This window comes from Lepeophtheirus salmonis, chromosome 3, assembly GCF_016086655.4.
Source record: "Lepeophtheirus salmonis chromosome 3, UVic_Lsal_1.4, whole genome shotgun sequence".
NCBI lineage: Eukaryota > Metazoa > Arthropoda > Copepoda > Siphonostomatoida > Caligidae > Lepeophtheirus > Lepeophtheirus salmonis.
In genome coordinates this window covers 36406330-36433270 of record NC_052133.2, presented here as the reverse complement: position 1 = coordinate 36433270, position 26941 = coordinate 36406330, and the positions used below count along the sequence as shown (strand labels likewise).

Genomic DNA, 26941 nt, shown 5'->3' with positions numbered 1-26941 from the left:
AATCCCAAAAATTTGAGTTTTAGGATTTTTTCAAACAAATGAGGATGCCCCTGTGTTAGACCCTCGTAAATGATTAAGAAGATGGTACACAATATTTTTATTGATTAACAAATATAAAATGTACAATTTTTCGACTAATAGTATCATATTTGGAAGAGTGAAAGTGGCCTAAAAAGGGACAATTTCATTTCAAAAATCATTTTTTTTAAATAGTCTGTACGCCGCGAAAAATGGTCTGAGAGGTTCAAACATTCAAAGTCTGTTTATTGATTGTCCTTTGCTAAAATGTCTTTTAAACGTGACAGTCTAATTGATATATACGCGTTAGTTGCGTTATAAATAACCAAATAATATAATTCAAAGCTAAGTGTTCAATAAGTAGTAGTATTTTTCAGTAGCTGTTGTAGAATATATTAGTAGTTTAATAGTAAAAAAAAGTGTGTATTAGAAGGAGGAACAACTTCGACTTTAACTCAATTCATTCAAGGCGCGGCAAAAGTAGCCACATATAGTAAGTGTGTAGAGAGAGAGAGTTTACTAGTATTAATAGTAGTAAGGCTTTGACAGGAGGGCATTGCAGGTGTGTATATACAATACATATGTGTAAGTATTAGACCTCTTCTTTATACGTAAAAGCAATTTGAGTTTGGAAATGCAAAATGTAAAAAAACACACAGAGTTCCACGTAGAGCATAATACATTTCTAAAAATATATGTATTAGTGTTGGGACACTGTTCGACTTTTTTTAAAGTTCAAGTTACAGAGCTTTGTGATGTAGTTTGTGTTTGGGATCAAATACAGTAGAACTCACGTAAGCCGTACCCCAAAAAATATGTCTATTTAGAAGAATTCTGAAGTGATTTTCTATAAATTGATTTGGACTGATATTTCGGTTCTCGCCGAAATTTAAATTATATTCAAACTCTGGACCGAAATTTAAAACAATAGAACAATTTCCTTTTCTAAAGAAATGTTACACATAAATTTTTATTTCTTCTGTTTTCTACTAAAAAAATGATATGGAAATGGAGCAAGACCTTTTTTTTGTAGACCGATTTTAAGCCGAATAAGTTAAAACTATCAGCGTCTCAGACATGTCTAGGACTTCCAGACCGACACTTAGCATGAATTACTCTATAAATATAGTATATTCGAGTTAAAAAAATATAGTTGGGTAGAGTTACTCAGTTAAAAAAAACAATAGAGCCCACTTAAGGTGGATCTCACGGGACTAGCAAAATCTGTGTTAATATAGAATAGATTGGCCTTATCCAATTATTAATTATATACTTTATTATTTATAACTATGTAATTAGTAAAATAAAATAAATGTCTACTATATAAACAAAGATCCATTTTAAACGTGTACGTATCAATTGAGTTCTATTGTATCCATTTTTGAGCTCGGCGTAGTTCAAATCTTTGAGATTTTCCAAAATGCATATAAACAATAAAGTTGTGTGTGTTTGTTTGTTTTTCCCCGCTTTTATTAATAAGTAGTTTTTTATCAAATGTTTAAGGTTTTGATAATTATTAGAGTTCAAATTAACAAGGGGGAAAAAAATCTATTTTGTTCTACTTACACTAATTATCAGATAATTGTTGACTTAAATATGTCCCCCCCCCATCGAATTCGAGTAATAATCTAGTCTAACACTAATATTATATATGAAAATGAAAAATTCAACACTCAAGCAAGCGCTATATATATATACAAATTATCACGACTTAAATACGTGTATTAAAAGTGTTATAGTATTATTTTAAGGGAATAGGTTCATTTTATTTTAAAAGCTTCTTTTTTGAGTTTCAAATCATATTATGTTATTTTTAATTTATATTGTGTTACAATATGGTTTCTTTTTTTAAAGGGAGAAAAATCATGACTCATCTTTTTGGGAAAATTTTCTAAAAAGGAAGAAATATGACAGAATATTTTTTAAAAAATACTTTTTTTTTTGCAAAACATGCGAAATATAGACCTATAATGAAAAAAGGAAGAATTTGAGGGGAGGGATATTAAGGGGATTCATCATTGGAGGACGAGTCCATACTTTGTAATATTGTGCTTTACTACTCCACAAAGTAACAGTGAGTAACGTCGACGTTCTTTACTACTACTTTTAGTAAGTACTGAATACTCCTTTTTCCCCCATCTATGGGGCCCCTGCATAATAAATCCAATCCTCTCTCTCTTTTTTTCTCTTAAAAACATCCACACAATATGTAATGTTATTGCAAAGTGAGAGGAAGAAACATTACATTCTTTTCCCGCCAAATATTCTGTCAAAATGTGTTACGCACACACGGTATAAAGATATTAATATACTACTGCAGCTCTAAATATCTACTGTATGAAAAGCGCCCTCCTGAAGAGAATGTTTGCAAAATATAAATACATAAATAAAAAAACGATAAAAAAAGAGGAAAAGTACGTTTGATAAGAAAGAAAGCGAGCCAATTCTGCCAAGAAGAAGAAGGGAATTTGCGCATGATATTTCACGTGGTGGTGGTGGTGGTGCTCCTGGTAGGGTGCAGTAGAGTGGTTGTGGTGAAAAGAGAGGGAGTGAAAGAGAGAAGATTTTTTTTTCCTTCCACTTAGTTTTAACAAAAATAAATATTATTTAAATATAGACAAGACTTTAAAAAATTAAATTACTCTTACAATACAATATTAAGTACTACTTCTTCCTTGAATTGATACTAGTAAATGTATACATATTAATCATTTAGCTGGAACTTGATTAGTTTGACAAGTGTGTAAGGCCGTGGGAATGGGAAGGTGGGATTCTAAATTAAAGCTAATAAAATATGGGGTTTTTTAAAGGTTAAAAGGTAACATATACATGTACATGTTAACATAAATCCCCAATGGTAATTATTTGCAAAAGGAAATCAGGATTTTTGAATCTCTTAGACTATATTATTAGGTTACATAGCTTGAATACTTAATGGATTGTAACAAAGCCGTATGAAAAAAAGGGAGGAGGTTCCCTTCAATATAAGACTTCCTTCTAAGCTTTGCAATTACCAAGCTTTAGGCCTTACAACTCCTTTATGTTGAGTATATTATATCATATTAGTGCCATAGTCACAAATTTGTCATATATTTAGTCATTTTGTTCCTCTTTTCGAAAAAATATCCAGAATAATCATAGCTATTAACAAGGCTCTCAGCTAAATAAAGATTTACATTGCCTTTTTAGAAAAATCAGGGAAGAATCCGAATAGAAATACTTTAAAGACACAATTTTTTTGGATAATTAATAATTACAAAATGTTATTGTCAAAGCTATAATCTGCAATCCCCACCCTTTGCAAAACACGTACTGAGCCAGTTGAGATATCAAGGAGAGGAGCATTGGGGACTTTATTAGCCCCAGAATTAGGCCTGTGACAAGGGGGAATTGGAAGACAGCGGTTTTGTGTAGTGTTGTGCTGGTCCTTATTTAGGATTGAAGACTGCAGTTCAGTTCAGTCCTGCATATCCGTCCTAAAACTTATTTCTACTTTTTAAAAGACCGGTTCCTTCATTTAAACATATGGCTTACAAAAATTAATATTCTGTTAAAAATTGTAGAATATGACACTCCAATCTTTAAAAGGCTTTCGAAAATGTAAAAAAAAAAACTATTATTTAATGAAAACGTTTTCAAGTCTCTTTCAATTGTTTTTGAATCTAGATAGAACCGTACCTTCTTTCAGCATCCATATTTACCCACCCATAGCTTTTAAACGTTTCAATACTCAAGTGAAAATATGTATGTAGTCATATTTTAATTGAATTGCCAAACATCTTGTAGACATAATACATAAATATTACATAATTTACAGAAATACTTTGAGATACGAGATGTATTCCGAGCAAAAATTTACATTGGCTTACTGGTTCTTATTAAGAACCGAGCTAATTGAGAATTAAATCTTTTAAACTTATTTCTTATTTTATAAACTTGCCCTTCAGCTTGGATTTTCACATTTCATAAATTTTTTCTGTCATAAATATTGTTTAAAAAAGTGTATTGAGATAGACTTTGATACTGGGTGCCGTGCATCTGCAGACAAATTGTGCCGGAAAAAGTCACTATGGCGAATGTTAAAAATATGTAGCTCAACACTATCCCCTCTCATGTTGTTTGGCCTTTTTAGTCCTCACTCATGTCTGTCTCAATAACGATTTACATGTAATTTAATATGTGACTAAAGTTATTTTTGTTTTTGTAATTAATTCTCTCAAATTCAATTTTTGATTAAAATATATATATAAGTACATTTGTATTTGGGATTATTATTTTAAGGGGCTCCGAGTAACCTCTTCAGTCCCCACTTCAAAGTGGAGAGGCATTTACTGAAATTTATGTAAATTCTATAAAAAATAAGAGGGGCATTATGATTCCTGACCACTAATGTTGCCCAGTCCCTGTTTTGAAAGGTTGTAGGGGAAATTTGATTAGTATCTCAGGATCCCAGGAAATCATTATTATCTCAATAAAAGTTGGTTTTTATCTCAAGAATTGGAATAATACACGATACGATATTAATAGAATGTGAAACTAATTTTTAGACTAAATACAAAGGTATTCATAGGTAAATAATATACATAATAAATACTTAAATCTAAATCATTGTATATAAAATATCAATTAAAAAAACCAAAAACCTAATAACTCTGCTAACAACCATTAAAAAACAAATATATAGATCACATCTGGTGTTGTGTCAGAACTTATTCATTCCGTTTAGTCCAGTCTATTCTTGGGACCAGTCCAAAAGACTGTCAGTACTGGAACTGATTAAAAATAATTAAAGTTGAATAACGTCAATAAGGACCAAACTTTATAAATTTTAGGAGTGAGTTGGGCGGGTTGTAGTCTTCAGTCCTAAATAAGGACCCACACAGTACTAATCACATTCCATTAGGCTTTGAAATATGCCCCTACAAACCTTAAATAATCAACAATTTTATCGCTCAAACGAATCCTTAGTCTTAAGACAAATAATCCAACCAATAATAAGCTCTTTTTGATTACACAAATGCAGTGGATTGAATGGATTCCAATAAGCTTTAAATTAATTACTAATGGAGTCAAACCTTGTATTAACGGGTTTGTCAAGAGAAATTGCAAAGGCGACCTCTTAGTGCAGGTGATCTCTTAAACCGGGTTCCTTATTTGGTAACAATTATAAATTTTAAAACTGGATTTGGACTCTTAGAGCAGACATACGCTTAAATATTAATTCAGGGGGTTCTGCACGATTATATATATGCTTTTTTAGGGGGGTCTTAGTTTTTGAATTTTGTTTGGAAAAAAATTGAAAAATTAAAATTTTGGGAAATTTATTTAAAAATTCCATAATCAACAGCGATTCACAAAAAAATTCCATGGTTATTCTGAAAAAATTAATTTTTTTTAATAAAAATTTCAAATATTCATTTTTTTTTTTTTTCAAATATTCAAAATCTATGGCTACTCTCAAAAATGTTTAATTTTTTTAGAAAAAAAAATTCAACAAATAATCTTCAAATATAAAATATTTGGAGAAAAAATTTCAAAAATCCAAAACTATTCACAGAAAATTAATTTTTTAGGAAAAAAGTTTAAAAAATTAAATTATAAACATTACACCTTTTGGAAAAAAGATTCAAAAATCGATAGCTATTCACAAAAAATTATATTTCTTGAAGAATTAAATTTTTTAAGAATTGGGGGAAGGGGCTAAAGCCCCTCCAGCCCACCCCCTGTGGACGCCTCTGTAATTATAAATACATGAAAATAATTCATTTTTAATACATCAAGAAAAACAAAAAGGATCCCCAGATAAGGGAAGAATATCCTAGTTTGTATTATTTTAAGGATGGCATGGGTCCTAGGCAAACTCTGCTTGTTGTCGTTTTTGTTTTTCCTTCATGAAATTTAAATTGGCAAAAAAAAATCTCATTTTTTGCCTCCCATATGGAAAAAAACTAACCTTTTTAATTCCCATTTTATACATATGATGCCCTACTTTTTGGCAAACATCATCTTCACTTGTGACCATCCATGAGTCTTTATTTCCTGTATGGTAATTAAAACAAAAACGTAGGTAGCTTTGATCTCTAATTGCGAAATAAATAAACAAACAAATACAATGATTAGAACATGAATATTTAATTAATTTTGCAAACAATAAACAATTAATTCACCTCCTAAATGACCTCTTACCTTTGAGGGTGTCATAAATTAAGATATTTACATCTACATCAGTAGTTGGAAACCAGGATCGTGACTAAGGGTTTTTGTAAGAAAGTGAAATTATGCTGTCAAAATGTTTAATATGTAATAACAGATCCCAAAAAATATTTTTTATCAAAACTTGAAAAAAACATTTCCAAGACAAACTTAAAAAAGCAATATGAATGTTGTCAAATTTGGGAAAAATTACGGGGGCTTTGTCAGGGGTTGTACCCCCCCCCAATTAAGGAATTTTTGCTTTTTACTTGCAATTTTTTTTGTCATTCGGGTAAATCATACAGTAGAGCTAAAAATGTAATATTTAAAAATAAATTTTTGAAATTGTTCTCCAAAAAATAACTTTTTTTTGACTAAACGTGGATTTTTTATTTTTTTTAGAGAAAATTATTATTTGAAATTTAATTTTTTTTGCAAAAAATTTAATTTCCGTGAAAATTTATTGATTTTTGGAATTTCTTTCCCAAAAAATTAAATATTTCAATTTTTTTCTCCAAAAAAATAATGTTCTAGAAATAACTATTGATTTTAGAATTTTTTCTAAAAATTTAATTTTCCATGAAAATCTATTGATTTTTGGAATCAAAAATTTTTATGTAATCAGGTATGGATTTTTGAAATTTTTTTCAATAAAATTTAAATTTTGTATTTTTTTTTCAAAAAAAATTCATAAAACCAATGTATCCTTTTGAATTAAAGTTTTATAGATTTGTATACAATAGAAAGGCTTCAAGATAAATCGGAATTAGGCTAAAGTGCACATTGAGCTCATGAAAATTTATCCATAGCTTATTTAGAACTCTCATTGAGAAAGGTATTTAATCCTTGATTTACACTCTTTGAGCTGCAGAATGTCGTAAGAGCTCCTTAGGACTGGAAACAGTTTTCTATGTACGTTGTTGAAGCAAGAGTGTTTAAATTGCAACTTGCATAAACAGATTATACAAGTTGCTACATGTACATCTCATTACGTCTAATTTAATTGCAACATCAGTCATTTGAATGGCCAACTATATGTATATTGATGTTATCATATTATTTTGATGAAAGATAATTACGCATTTATCATAAATAATTAGGTGTAGTATAATAACTGTGGGCATATTAAATTTATCAGAGGTGTCTGATGGGAAAAGAGTTGGAGGGGCTGCAGATCTCCCCCAAAAAAAATAAAATAATAATGAATTTTTTATTATTACCAGAAAATTTAAAATTTGTGTCCAAGAAATTTAATAATCTGTGAATAGCTATGGATTTTTGAAATTTTTCTCCGAAAAATTGGATATATCAATTTTTTTTTTATATTTGAAATTTAATTTTAGGATTTTTTCCCAAAAAATTTAACCTTTTGTCAATAGCTATGGATTATTGAAATTTTTCTCCAAAAAATTAAATATTTGAAAAAAAAATTACATTTATAATGTAATTTTAGAATTTTTTTACAAAAATTTTTTTATAAATTTTTTGCGTAGGAAAAATTGTAATTTTTGGATTTTTTCAAAAAATTGTAATTTTTGGATTTTTCAAAAAAATTCAAAAACCTAGCCCCCTCTCTAAAAAAATCCTGAGGATGCCCCTGTTTATATATATACTTAATTTATGCATTAGTAACTTTCATCATACTAGTGAAAAATAACAACATTAATATATTGATGATCTATGGAATATTCAATTATTGCAATAAATTCTACTCTAAGTTCTTCATTTCAATTTATTTATCTCATTTTTGAGTTGCAACTTGTATATACCTATATTTATAGGGCATGTACAGGTTGCAATTTCTCGATTGCAGGTCTATTATTATTGCACTAAATAATTTTATCCAGAGCCCTTACATGTAGGAGCCCCAAGTCTGAAACCTAGGTTAGTCCATACTATGATCCTCACTTCCTTTTATTGGTTGACCAATTGAAATATTATTATAATATGTATATTTTTGTTTAATAATGTAAATAAATAAATAAACATGCATTATTGAGCAGATTCTACCGATACTTCAAAAAGGTTGATTCTTGCCGATTCTGATGCAGCATCGGTACGGTACATTTCTAGTTTTATTTAATGACAACTATATATATTGATTTTATTTAAGGGTATTATAACTTTGGATATTTGATCTTTACAATGTGCCACAAAATAATTATAAATATATTTAGCAATTTTCATTAAAATATTCAAACATTACAACATTAATATATTGACCATTTAATGAAGTATCCACTTATAGCACTATCTTAACCACAAGTAGTCTAAATCCTTCATCTTATTTATTGGTTGCAACTTGTACAATTTGCTTATGTACAATTTACAACTTGTTAAAAGATTATATTACTTTTTAAGAATATTAAAATGTTGCTTCCATGTTCATACATATATTACTCTACCTACAAGATATTTTTTTGGCGTACTTATGAATATTATTTCATTTATCAATGCATTTATTACTCTTTTTTGTCTTTTTGATATTCAATATGTGCTAATTTATATTTGTTATTATTTTGAGTGTTTATTACTAATACATATATATCATTTACATGATAAGGGTTCAAATTTCTTGCAATAACAAAGTTTCTTCCATTTGAGAGATATATATATAGTGAGAGAAAATCTTATAAAATAGTCTCAATTCTAATTTTTTATTTTTTTTGTTAACAACAAGATGGTAGACGAAAGAATTGGATTAATATAATTTTATATTAGTTCTATTAACCAATGTAACACATGTAGGTACACATATAAAGATAGATAAAACGTAGAATACCTTCTCAAGGACTCTTGAAAAAAACTTCAATAAAAAAGAAAATTTGGAACATTTTCTTTATTTTTTTTGAGGATCATGCTTGATACAATAGGCCCTTTCTTTGAAAAATTGTAGCTAAATACACAAATACATAATGCCCCTTAGCTTAGTGGAAAAACCACATAGTAATATACCGTTCTATATACATGGGGTCTTAGCGTAAACGGGGTCTGAAGTAAAGATAAATGTGTAAAATTTGATTTTTTTAAAGAAATTTATCAAATGATCTTTTAAAAAAAAAAATACATTTTCTCATTTAACTCGAAATACCTTTTTTATAAAAGAAATTCCATTTTTTTATGTTTTTCAATCATAGGCAAGGCCTACTGCAATTGCAGTGCCTTAAGACTAACCTTGCATTCATAGGTTGTGAGTTAACACAAAAACAATCTAGCACAAAAAGCAAGAAATAAAATAGAAAATGTATTTTTTTACTTAATAAATGCTAGACCATTAATATAATAACTTCATGAACATATTTCGGTAAATTGGGGACTTTATATTCAAATTTCTGGGGTGAGATCAAATACCCAATAATGTTTACTTTATAGTGTAAAACATTTGATTTGATTCATATGGTTTTATTTGGTCCGAATATAGCCCATTCAAATATAATTTAGCATATTATTTTTCTTTTATTATGACAGGTAGTTTTAGCAATCGTTAAGTGTAATTTACTATGCTTTTATAGGATTAATCAGAACATTTTATTAACAGAAATAAAATATAATTAGTTAAAGAATATAAAATATGTAACCCAGACTCGATGTTGGGATAAATCATTCTAGCTGCCTTTAGTGTCAATAGACCACTTAAGTAAGGAACAATCTGAGGTCATAACTGACTTTAAAGTTAAGGTGTTTTTTTTTTTAATTTAGAAGCTATTGGATCAAAGAGTAAAAACAAAGAGAAAATATTCATAAAACATAATTTTCCTCCATTTGTAGAGCTTACTTGAGTAAAACTTTTAATTCGCTTGATGCAACAAAATCATATCTAGCCGATTGAGATTATTTATTTGTAGCAGAGATCATTAGTGATTTTTATAAATAACTACTAATAGAAATAATAATCATTATTATTATTATAAGATTAATTAAATTAATGGCGACATGTAGTCGAAGGTAGTAGAGTAGTGGCTAGTTTATTTTACCTCCTCTTCTTTCAACTATTGGAGAAGGAAAAAATGATTGATATATGTATTCCTCTTCTAAACGATTAATATTTTTTTTATTAAAATGTAGCAAAATACATCCGGTCAAGGCGAAAACAACAGATCGCTTAAGTACTAATTGATCATTTCTCTAGTATGTACATATTAGAATTAAGTAAATACATATGAGAAATAAGGGGGGTATGACCGGCTGGGTCACATAACAAAAAAAAGAAAAAAAAGAAGAGATAATATTATTGAAAACTCGTGAAATAAGAAGAACTTCTTAATGATTCGCTGAGAAGAAAGAATTGTGTATGCATTCTTAATACTACGTTCCTTCTTCTTCTTCTCCTTATTTTTTAACCCTGTACCCTTATGTAAAGAGTAGTAGTCTAGTGTCTATGTTATATATGACCTTGTTGTCAAGCGGAAAATGACTTTTATATAATTGTTATATAAGAAGAGCTCACTTGTGAAGAAAGGGAAAAAACAGAAAGTTTCTTTAAAACCATGTAGATATAGTTCTAGAAGGTGTCTCACTATCATAACAAATTATTATTATTTATGAAAAATAAACCAACACAAATATGTGGTGTGACGAGTCTCAGTGATGAGGAGGTTTAATAATCCCTCACCAGGAGAGGAGGCTGTGTGGGGGATGACTGTTGTTTCAACAATAATTGTTAGTGTTACCATGGACTTCTCGTAACACAACAACAACAATAATCCAAACTAATCAATGGATCATCATCCTCATCATACCGTAGACATAAATACTTGATCTGTAGGTGGGGTATTGACACATATATACCTAATCTGACCAGCTGTCACTAAGACTCTGTGAAATTTACACAATATTTATTCGTCTATGTATGTTAGGCCCTGTCCTTTTAGAGGGCAAGTAAAATCATACCCTCCCCCCCCCCTATCAAAAAGTAAGTTGGACTTTTAAGTTTTAGTATTTGTATGGTTGCAATGGAGATATATTCTAAATATATGTCCTTTATCTAGCGATTAGACTTTTTATCAACTACTGTTGTTAAACAAGAAACAAATATAACTTTAATAAACTGCTTATCTATGTATATCTAATTTATCGACTAAAATTTTTATATACGTTCTTTTGTCAGGAATATGAGATTTTGATGAAAAGTGACATAGTATTTATATTATCCTGAGGTGCCCCACCCCCTACAGTATAGTATTATTTATGTAATCTCTCTCTTGACGATGTACCCCGGAGCCACAGTTGGGAACCACTGGTCTAACGACTAATGTTATTGAATAAAGAAGGCTGGAAACTAAACCCTTGACCATATCAGCTTCTTATTTGGCCTGTAATCTTAAATAATGTGTAATAGGAACAATGCCAATACGAAAAATGTCCCTATACAACCCAACTACCCCAATAAATTAATCATTTTGTAAATTTTTATGTACTTTATTTTAATTTAAATATATTTATATATGTATATATATTATATAGATCGATATATTATAGACTATTAAAGCTACTCCAATAAAAAATTAAAATAATTCCATTCGGAGTACAAAAATAATGTTATCATTATTATAATATACTGAATAAAAAAATCTCACATAAAAAAAGGTCTCCATAGAAGAAGTGGATTTTTCCGTCTTTTTGTGTTCTTTAAATCATTCATTAACAAACGAATAAGATTATAAAATGTAAAAATAGAGTTTTCGTATAGTAGTTTATATAAAAAAAGATTTTATTTTCTGTCAAAAAGAAAAGATACTTGGAGGAGGAAAAAAAATTATATATATAATATATATAGGTATATATTTTTAATAATTATAAATGTACATATAAGTAACATAACTATGGTTTGTTGCACGCTTGCAGACGAAGTCAAAGGGGTTCTCCTCAACTTACTGCAAAAAGTGAAGTTTAAGGTCGAAAAACAATAATATAATAGTATTAATTATATAATTAACATAATAATTTAGAGAACAAAATAAGCAAACAAAGTATTAATTGAGCTCAATAATAAGTTAAATTGTTAAAAAAAAAGTGTGTAAATACATTAAATTAGTAATTACACAACTTTAGAGCAAATTGTCATAAGTTCCACATTTTTCTTTTTTTTTTTTTTTTTGTTATAATCTCCTGCTCAATTTTTTTTTTTAAATCATTAAATCTGTTTTATAATCTTTAATATTTTTTAGTATGAACTCTTTAAACCATTATTTTTCATAACAAATAATCAGGTAATACAAAAAGGCAAGTCAATTAGGTATATAATGTGCTTTTACACTTTTTCCGTACGAACAAGGCAAGTTTGGTAGAGAAATAGAGAGTTTTTGCAGCTTATTATGCAAAAAACGTTGTTTTTTTTAATGAAATTATTCAAAAGGTTATTTTTACCATTTTTTTGGGGATGTTTTTAGTATTTGAAAAAGATTTTAACTATATATGTATATATAGGTAATTTAGTATACATTAAAAAAAAAATATATTTTTTACAAAAAAGAATTTAACGACTTTCATTTTCATATTTTTTTTCGTTTATTGGTTAATTATCATAAAGTGTTGTTGATTTTTTAGGTTCATATAATATATATTATATAATAAGAATAATATTTATTATTATATTGAGATCAGCGAAAAAGGGAGTTAAGGGGGGGGGGAGAGAAAAAGAGGAGAAAAAGGAGATGTTGGGAACAAAAAAATAATGGCAACATATCAATTATACAATAATTATTGCAAGCAACACACAGCTTATATAAATAATTGGAGATTTATAATTCGTCATCCCTTTACAAAACGTAGTCGTTCCTTTACTTATAGAAAAAATAAAGTATGAACGGACCAACGAGTGAACATACAAGATAGAGAGAGAAATTATGAAAATCTCTATAAAAAAATAGATATATATCAAAATCACACTGTAAATATATAATTATATATATAAAAGAATATAAACGCGTATAAATATAGACTACAACTAAGCTTTTGTATATATGTAAATATATATATATATATATATAATAAATTTCTGATTTAATAATTATTAATTCTTAATTCAATATATAAATGTATAATAATATTATTATTATTAATATTAATTATAGTAATCTGCATCGTAAATTAGATTAACAGTCCCAGTTTTGCTCTGCATGTTTCTTTTCTTCCTTTAGAACTAATTAATAACAATAATTAATAATAGTATAATAATGAAAATTAATATGCTCTGTACAAAAGTATCAAAATGTGAGTCTATTACATAAGGCATAATAAGTACCACGAATCGGTGGAGTCTTCCATATGTACTAATATGAGAAGGCTTTGGTAGAGAAATGGGATGAGAGTTGGGATTTGCGAGGTTGTTGCAAAAACTCAATTTTCAGTGAGTGCAGCAGGACATACATACACGTGACTTTTGATGTAAGATGTGATAAAATAAAAAGGGGGGGGGGGGTCAAAGAAAAAAACAAAACATGCAGATGTAACTTGTCCTTTTAAAGTCATTTCAAGTAATAATATTTTTTTAAACATAATAATAATAACGATTATTATGAAGAAAAAGTAGAAGAAGATGTGGAAAAAAATACACATGATATTAATTAATTTAGAGAACAAGAAGAAGAATATTAGACCTCATCCTCATATATAATAATGTCCTTATTATTAAGCTAATGTCCGTATAGGTTGCGGATGTGTACTTGATGTCGCAGTATTACTACTTCTCTTTTTCTCAGTCAATCGATGTTGCTGGTATTTTCGATCAACGACATTTCTCAGTTGACTTAATCTTTGGGTTAAGGCAGCATTTCGGTTCATTAATTGCTCTTTTTCTTTTCTCAATCGGATATCTGTTGATGTGAGGTACTTGCAGTATTCCGCTGACTTGTTGAGTATGTTCAGTTTGGAAGCTTTTTCAGCATCCTTTAGCTCGGGTACAACGACTTTTAATTGATCAAAATTGTTCCTAAGGTCAACTCGTCTTTGGCGCTCCATGGAGTTGTGCAAGTCTCTAACTTCACGACACTTGGCCTCACTTATAGAATGTCTACTACTGCTGTTGTTATTGTTGCCACTGTTATTATTATTACAACTATTGTGACCTCCTCCGCCATGGCTAGATCTTTTAGATGATGAGGTTGTTTTCAGTGAAGAGGGCGAGGAGGACTTTGAAAAAGATTCATTTAGATTGCGAGATGCTGATGACTTGGTGGGTGTGGATGGAGGTGGAGGACAATAAGTGTTGTTGGATGCGGATTTTCTTTTGCAGGATGTCCGAAGTAAAGAGTTATCTGAAGAAGAACTATTGGATGACGATGGAGAAGAAGAGGTGCTGTTGTTGGACTTGAACTTCATTCGAAACTTAAATTTCACATTATCTTTGGAGGAGGAAGAGTTAGGTGAAGAGGTGTTGATTGGTGGCGACTTGGCCTTGATGAGGGATTGAACAGCTTTGACGATGGTTGGTGGATTCTTGCTCTTGTTGAGAGTAGTTTCTTCGTCGTCTTCACTTTCTGTAGGTGTAAGAATACCCATGGGAGCAGATGCAGCATTGGGCTGAACGACACTGTGATAGCTATGATCTCCAAATCCGTGATCCATGACAGGTATAGGAGGCTGCTGTTGTGATTTAAGTAAACTTCTTCCCGGATTGGTTCGGACGGTGGAGAGGCGTGTCACGGTGTTGTTGCTACTGGGCTTTGCATGATGATGATGTTTGCTATGATGGTGATGGTGCGAGTGGGAATGGGAGTGAGAGTGATGATGGGAATGAGGGTTGAGATGATTCCACTGTTGCTCGAAGGACACAACATCAATCTCTTCTTCATCATCGTCCTCGGAGGATGGAAGCGGCGTATCCATGAGAGGAAAGCCGGAGAGCTCAAAGTCTCTGAAGAGATTTTGTGCGCATTCCATGAGGCTGAGTGTGGAGTCTCGTCGGGGCCGCTTGGAAGAGGAGGAGTTGTGATTGGAGCTGGATATGGGGAGCTCTTCATTAAGGCAGGCTGAGGACCACATGATGTCGGAGCGGAGTCCATCTTCTTCCTCCAGAGTGGGGCAAGGACCAAGGAAACTCTCCACATCAGACAAACTGTCCTTACTTTGACTGCTGAATTCCTCAAAGAAGTCGGAGCTGTTGAGATCTGCAAGATCTTGGAAAAGATCAGGGATGATCACGTCTGGAGAAGCCTCGGATGTGTCCATGAGATCATCCAACTCGGGAACAGCGCCGAGTTGATCTTCTTCGTCCTCCTCCTTGCACCAGAGTTTCGTTTCCTCCACTTCAAAGGCCGGAGTGAAGAGCTCTTCCACCACTGCAAACTCCTTCTTTATATAATCTTCATAGTCTTGTATACACGGATCTAGCGGATTCCCTAAACTCATTTTGTCTCTTCAGAATGATGATATCGATGATGAACAAACTTAATTTTAACTATTCTCTTTTTGTCTTCTTCACCACAATGATAATAAACAAATAATAACGGAATATAATGAAATCTTATGACTATTTAATAATATTAGGTTCGCCACGTTGACCCGTACGTCTCGGTCTCAAAAACCTGAATAATTCCTATATCCAAAGATTCCTCGTCTCCACAAATAATAACAACAAAAAACGTGTGTACTTAAATCCACGCCGGCGAGCGCACGCAACTTACGCCTTCACATTGCCGGTACGAGCCCTCCTCTTCTCCGGCTTTTTAACACAATTTAATATTGTAGTAGAGTAGAGTAGTACTACTACTATGTACTACGTAATGTCAGTATGTACGTTATCAACACGCCTTTGGGCTGTCATGGGCCATGGCAATGATTCAAGTCCTCTCTTCTTCGCCGGTATAAATACATACATGTACATAACTATAATACTTATATATTATTTTCTTCTTTTTCTCCATATTATATTATTTTAAAAATTGGCAGCATCTTTAAAAAAAGAAAAAGAAAAAAAGAGAGAGAAGATTAGTACATTTTCTTCTATTCCTTCCCTGCTGCTGCTTCGTCTTCTTCTCCGAGGCTTGGCTCAAAGTCAAAATGGCAATTTATATTGTTCTTGTTATTTTTATTATTATTTAAGGCCGAGATATTTGGCGGGAAATCTTATATATATATTACATACTCGGCCCTGATGAAAGCTAACTCTTTCTTTTTTGTTTGTTCGTTCTTTCTTTCTTTAAACCGGCTTTAAAAACGAGTTTATTTCTTCCTTTTTTTTAAACTAGCAGTATGTATTTTAGATTACAATGTATTCAGCTAGACGAAAGAAAAGGAAAGAGAGAGGGGCCCTCTTAGTGAATACGTACTACAAGTGTCGACCTCTAGGTACAAAAATTCATTTCCTTATAGACGTCAAAATGAACAAGGCCTTTTTTTTGCGTCAAGTAAATTTACTTCTCTTCCCTTCCCTCCTTTCATATACATATATATATTATATAACAAAACATTGATACAGAAGTATAGATCAATTGTAGTCTATGTTATTCTCTGGTTTTTTTTAGAAAGCTAAAGCAATAAGGCGTTGTCTGACGCTATCACATGATTTGCGTAGGAATTCCTTGTATTTTTTCAATATAATACATGTCTCGGTTTTTGTTTTTGTATAACTTCACATTGATCCCAATAGTGGATCTCTCATTAGGATTAATAATAAAATAACATACTTACCTTTACTAACAGCAAAATATGTTTTGTACAACTTTTATTTTGTACATATAAGCAAATTTGACAAGTTGCTATCACAAGAAAAGATATAGGTGACGAATTTAAAGAAGACCTAATCAGAGGAAAATGCAATAATTGAATTATTTGGATGTAAATTATTAATTTAAAATTAAGTAGTCTGTGTCACATTTTAAAGTTAATATCCCCACAGTCATTATGTTACTCGTAAATACGTCAAATTCGTGTATACATAGTTGGTAATAGAATTGTACTCGAGACTTGCGACTTGACTTAGAGTTGACTCCATATTTTGAAGACTTCCGGCTCCGACTTGCTCTGACAATACTCAAAGGCTATTTTACACTTAAATCAACAGGAGACTGGTACTTGTAACGAGTTTCAGAGTGAATGGGGAAGATTCCTTATTCACGCAACATACTCGCACATAGTATCCAAACTAAAGACTCATCATGTACAAGCCTCATATTTCTTAGCTTCAGCATGCGAAGAGTAGAGACAGGAGGTATGCCCTCTCTTTCGACAGGCCTACTATGGACCTATATTATAATCATTGAGTTTAATGAACTCGAAAGAAAGCTTAGGACTAGAACTGGACTCGATGAAAAATGTAATAGATCTAAATGAATTATAGTATCAACATACATATATAGTTGGTTATTAAAATGACTGTTGATGCAATTAAATAATGTGTCATATGACGTACAAATTGTAACTTGTACAATCTTTTTATACAAGTTGCAACTTGTACACTACATACATATACAGTAACTGACAGAAGATACGAGGAGTGTCCCAAAATACGAGTTTTTTGTTTTTACAAACTGGTCAAGAATAGGTAACGACAAGACAAGAGAGCCGCTTCAAACTTAGATTTTCGAGTTTTTTACTAAAAAGTTACTATTAATCTATATAAAAATATCATTCTGAACCTTTTTTTACACTATAATTTATATTGTACAACAACAGGTAGTATGAAGACGACTGATCGTGGAAGGAAGTGTGACGATGAGTTAGAATAAGACGAGGGGGGAATATATTAATCTGATCCTTATCAGGAGTTGTCCAAAAAAATGAGGAAAAAATCGTAAAAAAAATCTCCCAAATCATAATGATGAATTATTATTAATATATTTTTTTTTTTGGACCCACAGATTTCTTATACAACCATGGCGAAGAAAAAATGTTTAATTTATCAGTCACACACAGAAGCATGGGAAAATTTACGCACATAGTTCTAAAAAATAAATACGTGTAATTTGATAGAAAACAAATGCTCTTGGAAATGAGGAAAAGAAGATTGAAGCAAAAAAAAAAAAAAAACACTTATCAATTTTTTTTTCTTTCTTTCTTGCTAATTTCATTTCCCATAGCTTGCCATTCATACGCTATTAGAGAACATAACAAAATACGTATTTATGTAGACGTATTTTCTGCATGGTTCTAACTTCTAATATGCCCCAATGTTACTTTATATTAAATATAACAAAAACTGAAAAAGAGATTCCATTGTAATCATTCTAAATTTGAAAACTGGATATAGCCGCTTATTGTGACGACACGCTCAAAACAGGTAGCCGTTAGATCAGGTTTGACTGGATATTAGTGTTGTCATGTTACAAAAAATTTCTTACCGGTGCCGGTACTAAAATTGGAATAGGTATTTCGATACATTTTTCGTTAAAAATAAAAATGACTATAAGGGTAATTCATATTTACTCAGAGTCGTTAGGACCTAGCTTATAAACTTGATGATGTCTTTATTTAAAAATACAATTTCCTTTCTTGTTTTTTTCCTATAAAAGAGATCATTTTACGTTGGATTTTATATCGGCAGACATTTTTGTTGAGAATGTCATGGGCTAGCATGCAGATCTGTGGAGTATGAGTCGAAAATTTGTATCAACACCGACTCCAGCTACAAAAATTATTATAATTGATGCAAATAAAACTTATTTATAATGTAAGACTTACATTGAGTGTTGGTATAGTGTTTTTCTAAATGGTTATAAATTATAGATATTAAGTACTATTAGTTTATGAAACTTGAAAGTTTACTCATTCATAAGTAAAAACATCTCTAAAGTCTAAATTATTATGTTGAGTAGAGCATAGGATCCTGAAAAGCCCGAATCCTTGTTTTGTTTACTAATAAAAATAAATTAATTTCATGTATAATTACAGGAAAAAACTCACACTTAACATTACTCAAATAAAAACAGCTAACATTAGTGGTATGTTAAAAGCTTATTATTGAATCCCATTAGACATTTGTTTTGAGACTAAGAACTCGTTTAAGCGATAAAAATATTGATTGTTTAAGCTTTTTATGGGCCTATTTCAAATTTAAATATGATGTGATATGTTATTATGAATATTATTTATATATTTATTTTTCAACAATCAAAAGCAAAAATGTAATATTTTGCCTTTGTAAATATGGTATTATACTCGTATTCACAATTATTATGATTAATCATTTATTTATTATGGATTTGTGTATTAAAATAAATACATAAGTCAACTGCTATTAACATTGTACATTATTCGATTTCTTGATATAAAAAAAACATAGTTTGGTTAAAATAGTACTAAGCGTTGCTTTACAAACACAAAAATATTTTGTTTGTCAGTTGTCGATTTTTCTGCTTCTTTTCCACTTATTAGTGTTCTGAACGTTGATTAGTTGAATTAGAATAAGCTTTTGTTAAGTTGTGAATCATTATCAACAGAGATTGAATAATAATTCCATAGTTGGAAAGAATTGGCCACTTAATAGGCTAACTAATGATTTGGAATTGGTTCTCCTTCTTTTGGTATAAAAGGTTGCGTGATACGGTAACAATGTAAGTAATCAGTTTTACTAATCACTAATGAGGGTTGCTGCTACGAATTTCAGAGTAGGGTGGGGATAAAGTTTTAAACCAAATAGCAAAACGACCCACATGATCAATAGCTGAAAAATGCATTTGTGGACAAAAACGTTTTTTGTCCACTAGTGGCACAGTTAAGTTATTATTTGGAGAGATAATTTGGAGTTAGAATGTTATATAATAGATTTTCTTTATTTCGATGTTGGTGATTTGGGAGTGGGGTTATTTACCACTCTCTCTTGTTGCAGCAGCTATGATAATAATTTCCTGAGATTCTTCCGGGATCCCGAGAAATAAAAATTCAAATTTTCCTAAAATCCCGGGATAAAAAACTCTTTAAAATGATAATAACGAATAATAACATTTATAGAATTGTTTTCTGCATGGTTTTTCTAATCTGCTCAAATGATATGTATATTCTTCAAATGTATATATTTCCCAGACTTCCTCCAAACTTCATTTATTTACCCTTATCATTCAAAATACTACATAATTACTTACGTAACAATAATAAAACTTTTTCATTGTATTCTATGGTTAAAGAAAAGTCTGCTCTGAATCATTCTTCTTCATGACGTGAGAAATTATAATTCATAGGTGTGTACTTAGTATACGAGTAGTACATTTATGTCTCGTCAATTTAAACGAAAAAACTCTTAATCGTGGAAAAAAGTTATATTTTTTTATTGTTACAATAGTACCTTCTCGTAATACAAAGAAGCTTCAATGCTAGCCACCGGAATCAAGAAACTTTAAAACGGTGTGACATTAAATTATACGTGACTTAATATTTGATAATAATATAGGGATCCTTTTATCGTTTTCACGCGTGACGTCATCATTATGTAAATTGATCATCTTGTGAGAGACATATTCTATAAAAAAGTATTCAAAAACATTGTTCCTTACCTTCCAACAGTTTAGTTGCTACCAACAATTCTTCCTTTCAAAATAAAGAGGTTCTGTGATTTGAAATGTTTTTTGTTGGCCAGGGGAAAGGGGAGGGTAATTCCAATGCCCCTGGAACAAGGTTAGGCAACAAGAAAATGGCTCAGCAAGCACAGCAGATTTATAAAATAAATATATCTCTCTATTTCTGGTGATGTCATTGGGACTTACAAGGAAGACTATGTTCCTAACACCAACCTATAATATCGTGTTTTTGTTGAAACGTAGTCGCCCTTATTCTTCTCTTTTCACTAGGGGGGAGACAGTCTTCACAAACTGGCTGCGTGCCTGGAGGAACATGCAGCAGCTTCTAATTTTAAGCCAATCAGAATTGAGAACCACTGAACTCTTTACCTAGAGTTCTTTAACTAATACTACATAAATTTAAAAAATAAAAATTTGGGGTTACTCGATATTTCTTCAGCGATATTGTACTAAATATAATCCTAAAAGTAAGTTTTTAAATTTCATAAATTATTAAAGCATAGACGTAACACATGTCAATAAATAATATGTTATAATATTTTATATATATATATATATTATTTAGTTAGATAAATAAAATGAAGAGTCTGTGCAATGAGTATTTGTAAAAACCCCAGAGGCGTTTCATACCACCGACTCGCAAAAGACCTTGCAAGAAGGAAGGCTAAGATTTTAGCCTGTGGAAGAAAATAAAAATTCAATTCTGATGAAGCCTGAATTTTTGCTCATCATTTTGATACTGAGTGTTTGATAATCAATTAAATTTAAAAACTTGCTTCATTTACTTAAATTTTACTTTTTAAATTTATATAGTATCAATAACCAAGACTCATCCCAATGACGTCACCAGAAATAGAAAGAGAGAGAGATTTATTTCATAAATTTGCTGTGCTTGCCCAGCCATGTTCTTGTTGCCTAACCTAGTTCAAGTAACATTATGTAATTCTGTGTTAGTAATTCTTATACTTGATAAAATATAATTTCTCCTACCCTTTTCTTTCTCCCAAACAAAACACATTATAAATCACATAACCTCTTTATTTTGAAAAGGATGAATGTTGAAAGTTTGAAAATTATAATTAGTAAAATTCTTATAAATAAATTTATCTGTTGGTTTGTTCCAAAATTTACCTATTGAATCATTATTCATTAACTTTTAAGGATTGTAATTCAACCAATCAACATTTTGATAAGGGACAGAAAAATCAAAAGCTCACAATGAAATACAGTGTAGATTTTTAAGTTGGTAAGGTAATGCCGTGTTTGATAGAAGCAAAATTATTTACTATAAGAGCATAGCTTTTTCTCCCTTCATTTTCGTCCATTTTGTATGTGCAATCTGTGATGTTAATGATTAAGACTAAAACCCAATTAATATATCGGCAATCGAAAAAAGTTTTTAATAATCATCAATGATGTCATCAGGGGAGTATATGGGGGGCTATATAATAATGATGTCATCAGGGGAGTATATGGGGGGGGGGACTTTTTTGACAGTTTTGACGGACATCTTTGAGCAAGGACTAAATTTGAAGGATTAAACATTTTTTAAATTTCGTTTATTATGCCGTCTATAAAAAAATTCCCTAAAGTAGAGGCCAATGTCCCATGACTCAGAGTAGAATCGAGGATCTACATTGGTGTAATTTTTGCCTATGTCCTCGTTTATTTGCTTTTCCCCCTTATCACAGCTGCTTGTAGCTGATCAAATGAAACACCATGTCAGCTAAGCTGCTTTTCTCCATAACATTCTTCAAATTATCATGGTGACTATGTTAATTTTCGGTTTCTTTTTTTATTTTAACATGCCCAAAATCCTCCCCATTAGCATTACTGTTTTTAATACCTACAGTATACGGTTGTAGGTACATTTTTTCTATTAATTTTTTGTCTTATTGTCGTCTATGTACAATAATATAATAATACCATAAGGAATTTGAAAGGCAATTATGTTATCTCTTATTTCAAACTTTTTTGTTTAAAGATTTTGCGATAAGATAATCTTATATTTATTTAGTAGAATAACAACTATAGAGATAGAGAAGGGATCCACACGAAGAACTTTTTCTTTCTTGTCTTTCCTTCTATTCTCCCAATTTCTGTTTTGTTTTTATAGATATTCCAACAAATAATATTGAATAGAAAGAGAGTAGTGATTGAATCCTATCAATGTTTCAATATTTATTTAATGAATCTTATCTCCATACTCGTACATGGTACACAAGCATATCTATGCGTATGTTTTTGTATTGACAAATACGATATATCGAAAGGAAAACAAATAGACTACATATATAATATATGTATCACGTGAAAGAACTCATAAAAAAATTAATAAAACTAAGTCAATATAATTTTTTTGCAAATCTACATCATTCATTAATTTTTATTTTCTTATAGTTTTTGTTGTTATTATTATTAGAATTATTCCCTTCTCCTTAAAGTCTAAAAATCTTCATTATTTCAATAAACACATATTATAATCCCCCCTTAATCTTATTTATATTTATTAATTATAGTTATAAGTCTGTTTTTGGCGTTAAACAGTTTGAGATATCTTTCTAAAATTTAGGAAGCCAACGTATAAAATAAGCAACCAGGTTCCTAAGATATCATCTTGGGCCTCCTAGGTCAATTATAGGCTGTTTTTGACCTTTCCTTCTCTCTCCTTCTCTCCCCTCATCTCTTCTTCCTCCCTCTCTGTCTAGATCCCTCTCTATGTTCCTTTTCTTTTATTTTCTACCTTCATTCTTTGTTTATATTCCCATCTATTTAGGCCTGAAATGTAGGCATTCTCTTCTATTATCAGACTGGTTAGCATTCATTGTTCAGCTGTAAGATAGGAAATCGGGACTTCCACTTTGATATTGTCAATATTAGCTTTCAAATTATCAACAACTGACTAAAATCGATTAATTCATTGTTGAGATGAGGGACAAAAGGTAAAGTATAGCCAATTTTATTCGTGTCTAGCACAGCAACAAGACAAGAAAAACTGGACCGTGGAATAGTCGAGAAACTCTAGGAACGACCGTTACCTTGCTTATGCGTTGATGACCGGTTCCACCGGTCAACCAGAATAGGTTCCCAACCTTCGCAATGATGCTAGGCATCGTGGCACCAGACGGGAAGAGGATTCCCCTATATTCGCCCAAAGTTCCCCTCAGCCCACCTCTGTGCCAATGCCACAAAATAGGTCTCCCAAGCGTCCATATTTCCATTATCAACCCTTTAAATCATATTTAATGAACAAAAATATAATTTATAAACTTTGATTTCTTGAATTTTTTGTTAGTTGGTACTATCGGAACGGAAAGCAAATAACTGACTTTTTGCGCTCAACGTTAAAAACAGTTCTGTTCATAGAACGCTCGTTCCATGGAACGCCGTTCAATTGTGCATCCCATTCATTAGCCTGGTTATTATTATATATGTTAAAGTTCTAAATTGTACAAGTTACAACAACCAAAAATCAGATAAAAAATTTGAAAGGATGAATTAAAAATCCAACACCGTAATCATCAGGGAGGACATGGCCATTGGTGTCGGAAGGAATTTTGAAATATGATAAGTGGCACTATCCACCACCAGAACCATCTAATCGGTCCCTTCCCCCCACAAAAAAACTGTGATAACCACACTGACATGAGACGAGGATAACTAAATGATTGAATAATCAATGGCCTCTCGATTTGAATTAAAATTACTTATTAAATTGATAGGTACATATTATAAAGATCAAATGGAAACAATTCCATTATTTAAACTTTTTTTTTAAACTATCCGTAATACAATATGTTTATACAAGTTACAACTTGTACATAAATCGCAACTTGTACATAAATCGTAACTTGTACTTGATATATATCTATATTATTCATAATGTATATCTTATATTTCTTATCCCAATTAATGAGCCGGTTGTCGGTCAATACTCCTTACCAATAAATATATTTTGCATTCATTAAATACATAATTTCGCATCTATTTTTTTATAATTGTATTTATTTTTGAGTGGCGAACTTAACTCAGGAGGACACGCACGTTGACCTAAAGGAAGGAAAATTAGCTCTCTGAATGATGAAATACAACCAATTAATTATTTGTAGTCTTTCAAGGACATTTGGATATTTACCGGTTGAGTCTATGATTGTCTAAAAAATCTAATACTAACACTATGTACATCTTTTTTTATTTACCAAAGTACACCTAACAAAGAAGCGTGTATAGTTAATTGAAAGTGGCGTCATGTTTGGAACATACATGTTGATTAAACGGATTAGACAAATTTACAAAAATCTAAAGGAAATGCCATCTAGTTTTACAAATCGAGAGAAGACAGTTACAACACTTTGATTCGATACAATTTACTCTGAGCAGTTTTTTAGAAATCAAAATATGGTCATTCTAGGGCCTAGACATTTTGCATCTTAATTAAGGAATCCTCATGTTCCTTAACCATACCCTTGCTTCAAGGGTTTACAAATAGTACATTAGCTGTTAATTATACTTCTATAATAAATATTTAAAAAGGGCCAAATTAACATTCATGACAAACTATTATAGTATTCATAAGCGTAGGAGAGGCGGATTTGGGTTGGTGTGAGGAGGTAATTGACCTTAAATTCTGAGGGAACTATAAATATTAATTACATATTCGGGCAAGATGCATTGTATATTCAGAGAACATTTTATTTTATTTTTATCAAAGAAATATCGTTCTTTAGACATGATATTTCTAAAAAAAAGATCAGTAAGAAAATATATTTTCAAAGAAAAGGTCATCCTGAAAAAAGCTCACTAAGAAAATGTATTTTCTAAGAAAAAGACATTATGAAAAATCTTTTCTAAAAAAAAGTCATCAAGGAAAAAAATACAGGGCACAGATAATTGGGAAAAATTTGAATGCTCCCCCAAGAAAAAAATCAACTTCCTACGCATATGTTTGCGCATGGGAAGTGTTATTAAACTAATTCAATTGATAAGCTGAGTTACTTTACACTAATATAGTAAAAATGATGCCTTTTACAAAGTGCAATGAAATTTGGATTTTTTGAAGGACCAATAACATAATTTAAAATCTTATATTAAAAACCTGTACCCCTAAGAAAATTTTCAACTCACTTTTCTTTTATATTGAAATCTATTTTTATCTTACTCTTTGATTAGATTTCTATTCACGCATGCATTTTGTTCAATAGTTTATTTATGTAAATAAATAATAACCTAATCAATTATCTTGTCTTTTCAGGGAAATTATATTAAATTCATATCCATCATACTAAACTAATAAGTAATTATATATATCCATACTAAATAGGACAATGAATTATAATTTGTTATTCGAATAAACATTTATATTATAAACATTTTTAAGAGCACAAAAGAGTCTTGCTCAAGTGAGTGAGAAATTTTATGGAATGAATGGTGTTTACGAGAGGATCTCGCAGCGCTGTCAAATATGTATGTTCCTGGTCGCACCAACCAGAATGATGAATGAGCAATAATTATATTTGTATCAAACACGTATTGATTTTCTTTACATACGGGTACAAAGCGATTTAAGACACTTTGTAAATATGAGAGAGAGAGAGAGATGGGTAGAATTTTTGTTAAAATAAATTGTTTGTATGTTGAAATTCAAAGTGAGTTGATCCCCCCCCTTCATCCTAAACAACCACCCAGTTGGTAGGGATTTGACATTTTAATTACGAAAATTGAAATAATAATCATTTTTGTTTTTTCCTGAATAAATAGTTTTTATTGTCAAATAAAACGATTTTTTTTTCGTTCTTCTAAAAAACACATTCGATTAGAAATCTCAGAAATATGTCAGTTCAATTGTAATCCTTAATTGATTTTTTTTTGTTCATGTCTTATTTGTCTCATTATTCTAAAGGATCCAGACTAAGGAACTCAATTTTTTATTCCTGTATATACAGAGTGGTGACCCAAAACTTACAGTAGCATGAATAAATGAAGATAAACGTGATTTTTATAGATTCAAGAAAAGACAACTCATAAATAATTTGTGATATGTTTAAATACTATATTTAGCTAATTTTTGTATTGAATATGTCCTCCTTTAAAGACAGTAACAACCTCGACACGCCGGTGAAAAGATTGGCAGCTCTTGACGATAAAGTCGTGTCCATGGCGTACCATGCTGTCATGATGGCAGCTCGGAGCGAATCCAAATTAGGATGATACTTGCGCCAGAAATTCTTCTCCAAGACACCCCAAAGTCCAGAAAGTTGAGGTCAGGGCTGAATGAAGGCCAC

The 26941-nt window shown here is 30.6% G+C and overlaps 1 protein-coding gene across 1 annotated transcript; it reads right to left on the bottom strand.

The window, feature by feature from the left end:
- Positions 1-11898: 11898 nt before the first annotated feature.
- On the bottom strand, positions 11899-17298 carry LOC121115015 (uncharacterized). The gene has a single exon (XM_040709159.2). The coding sequence runs from the start codon at positions 15556-15558 to the stop codon at positions 13840-13842; it is 1719 nt and encodes a 572-aa protein (XP_040565093.1). The 5' UTR covers positions 15559-17298; the 3' UTR covers positions 11899-13839.
- Between the last annotated feature and the right edge of the window lie 9643 nt (positions 17299-26941).

Coding starts and splice junctions, on each gene's coding strand:
- LOC121115015 (XM_040709159.2), bottom strand. CDS start 15,558: ATGAGTTTAGGGAATCCGCTAGATCCGTGTATACAAGACTATGAAGAT.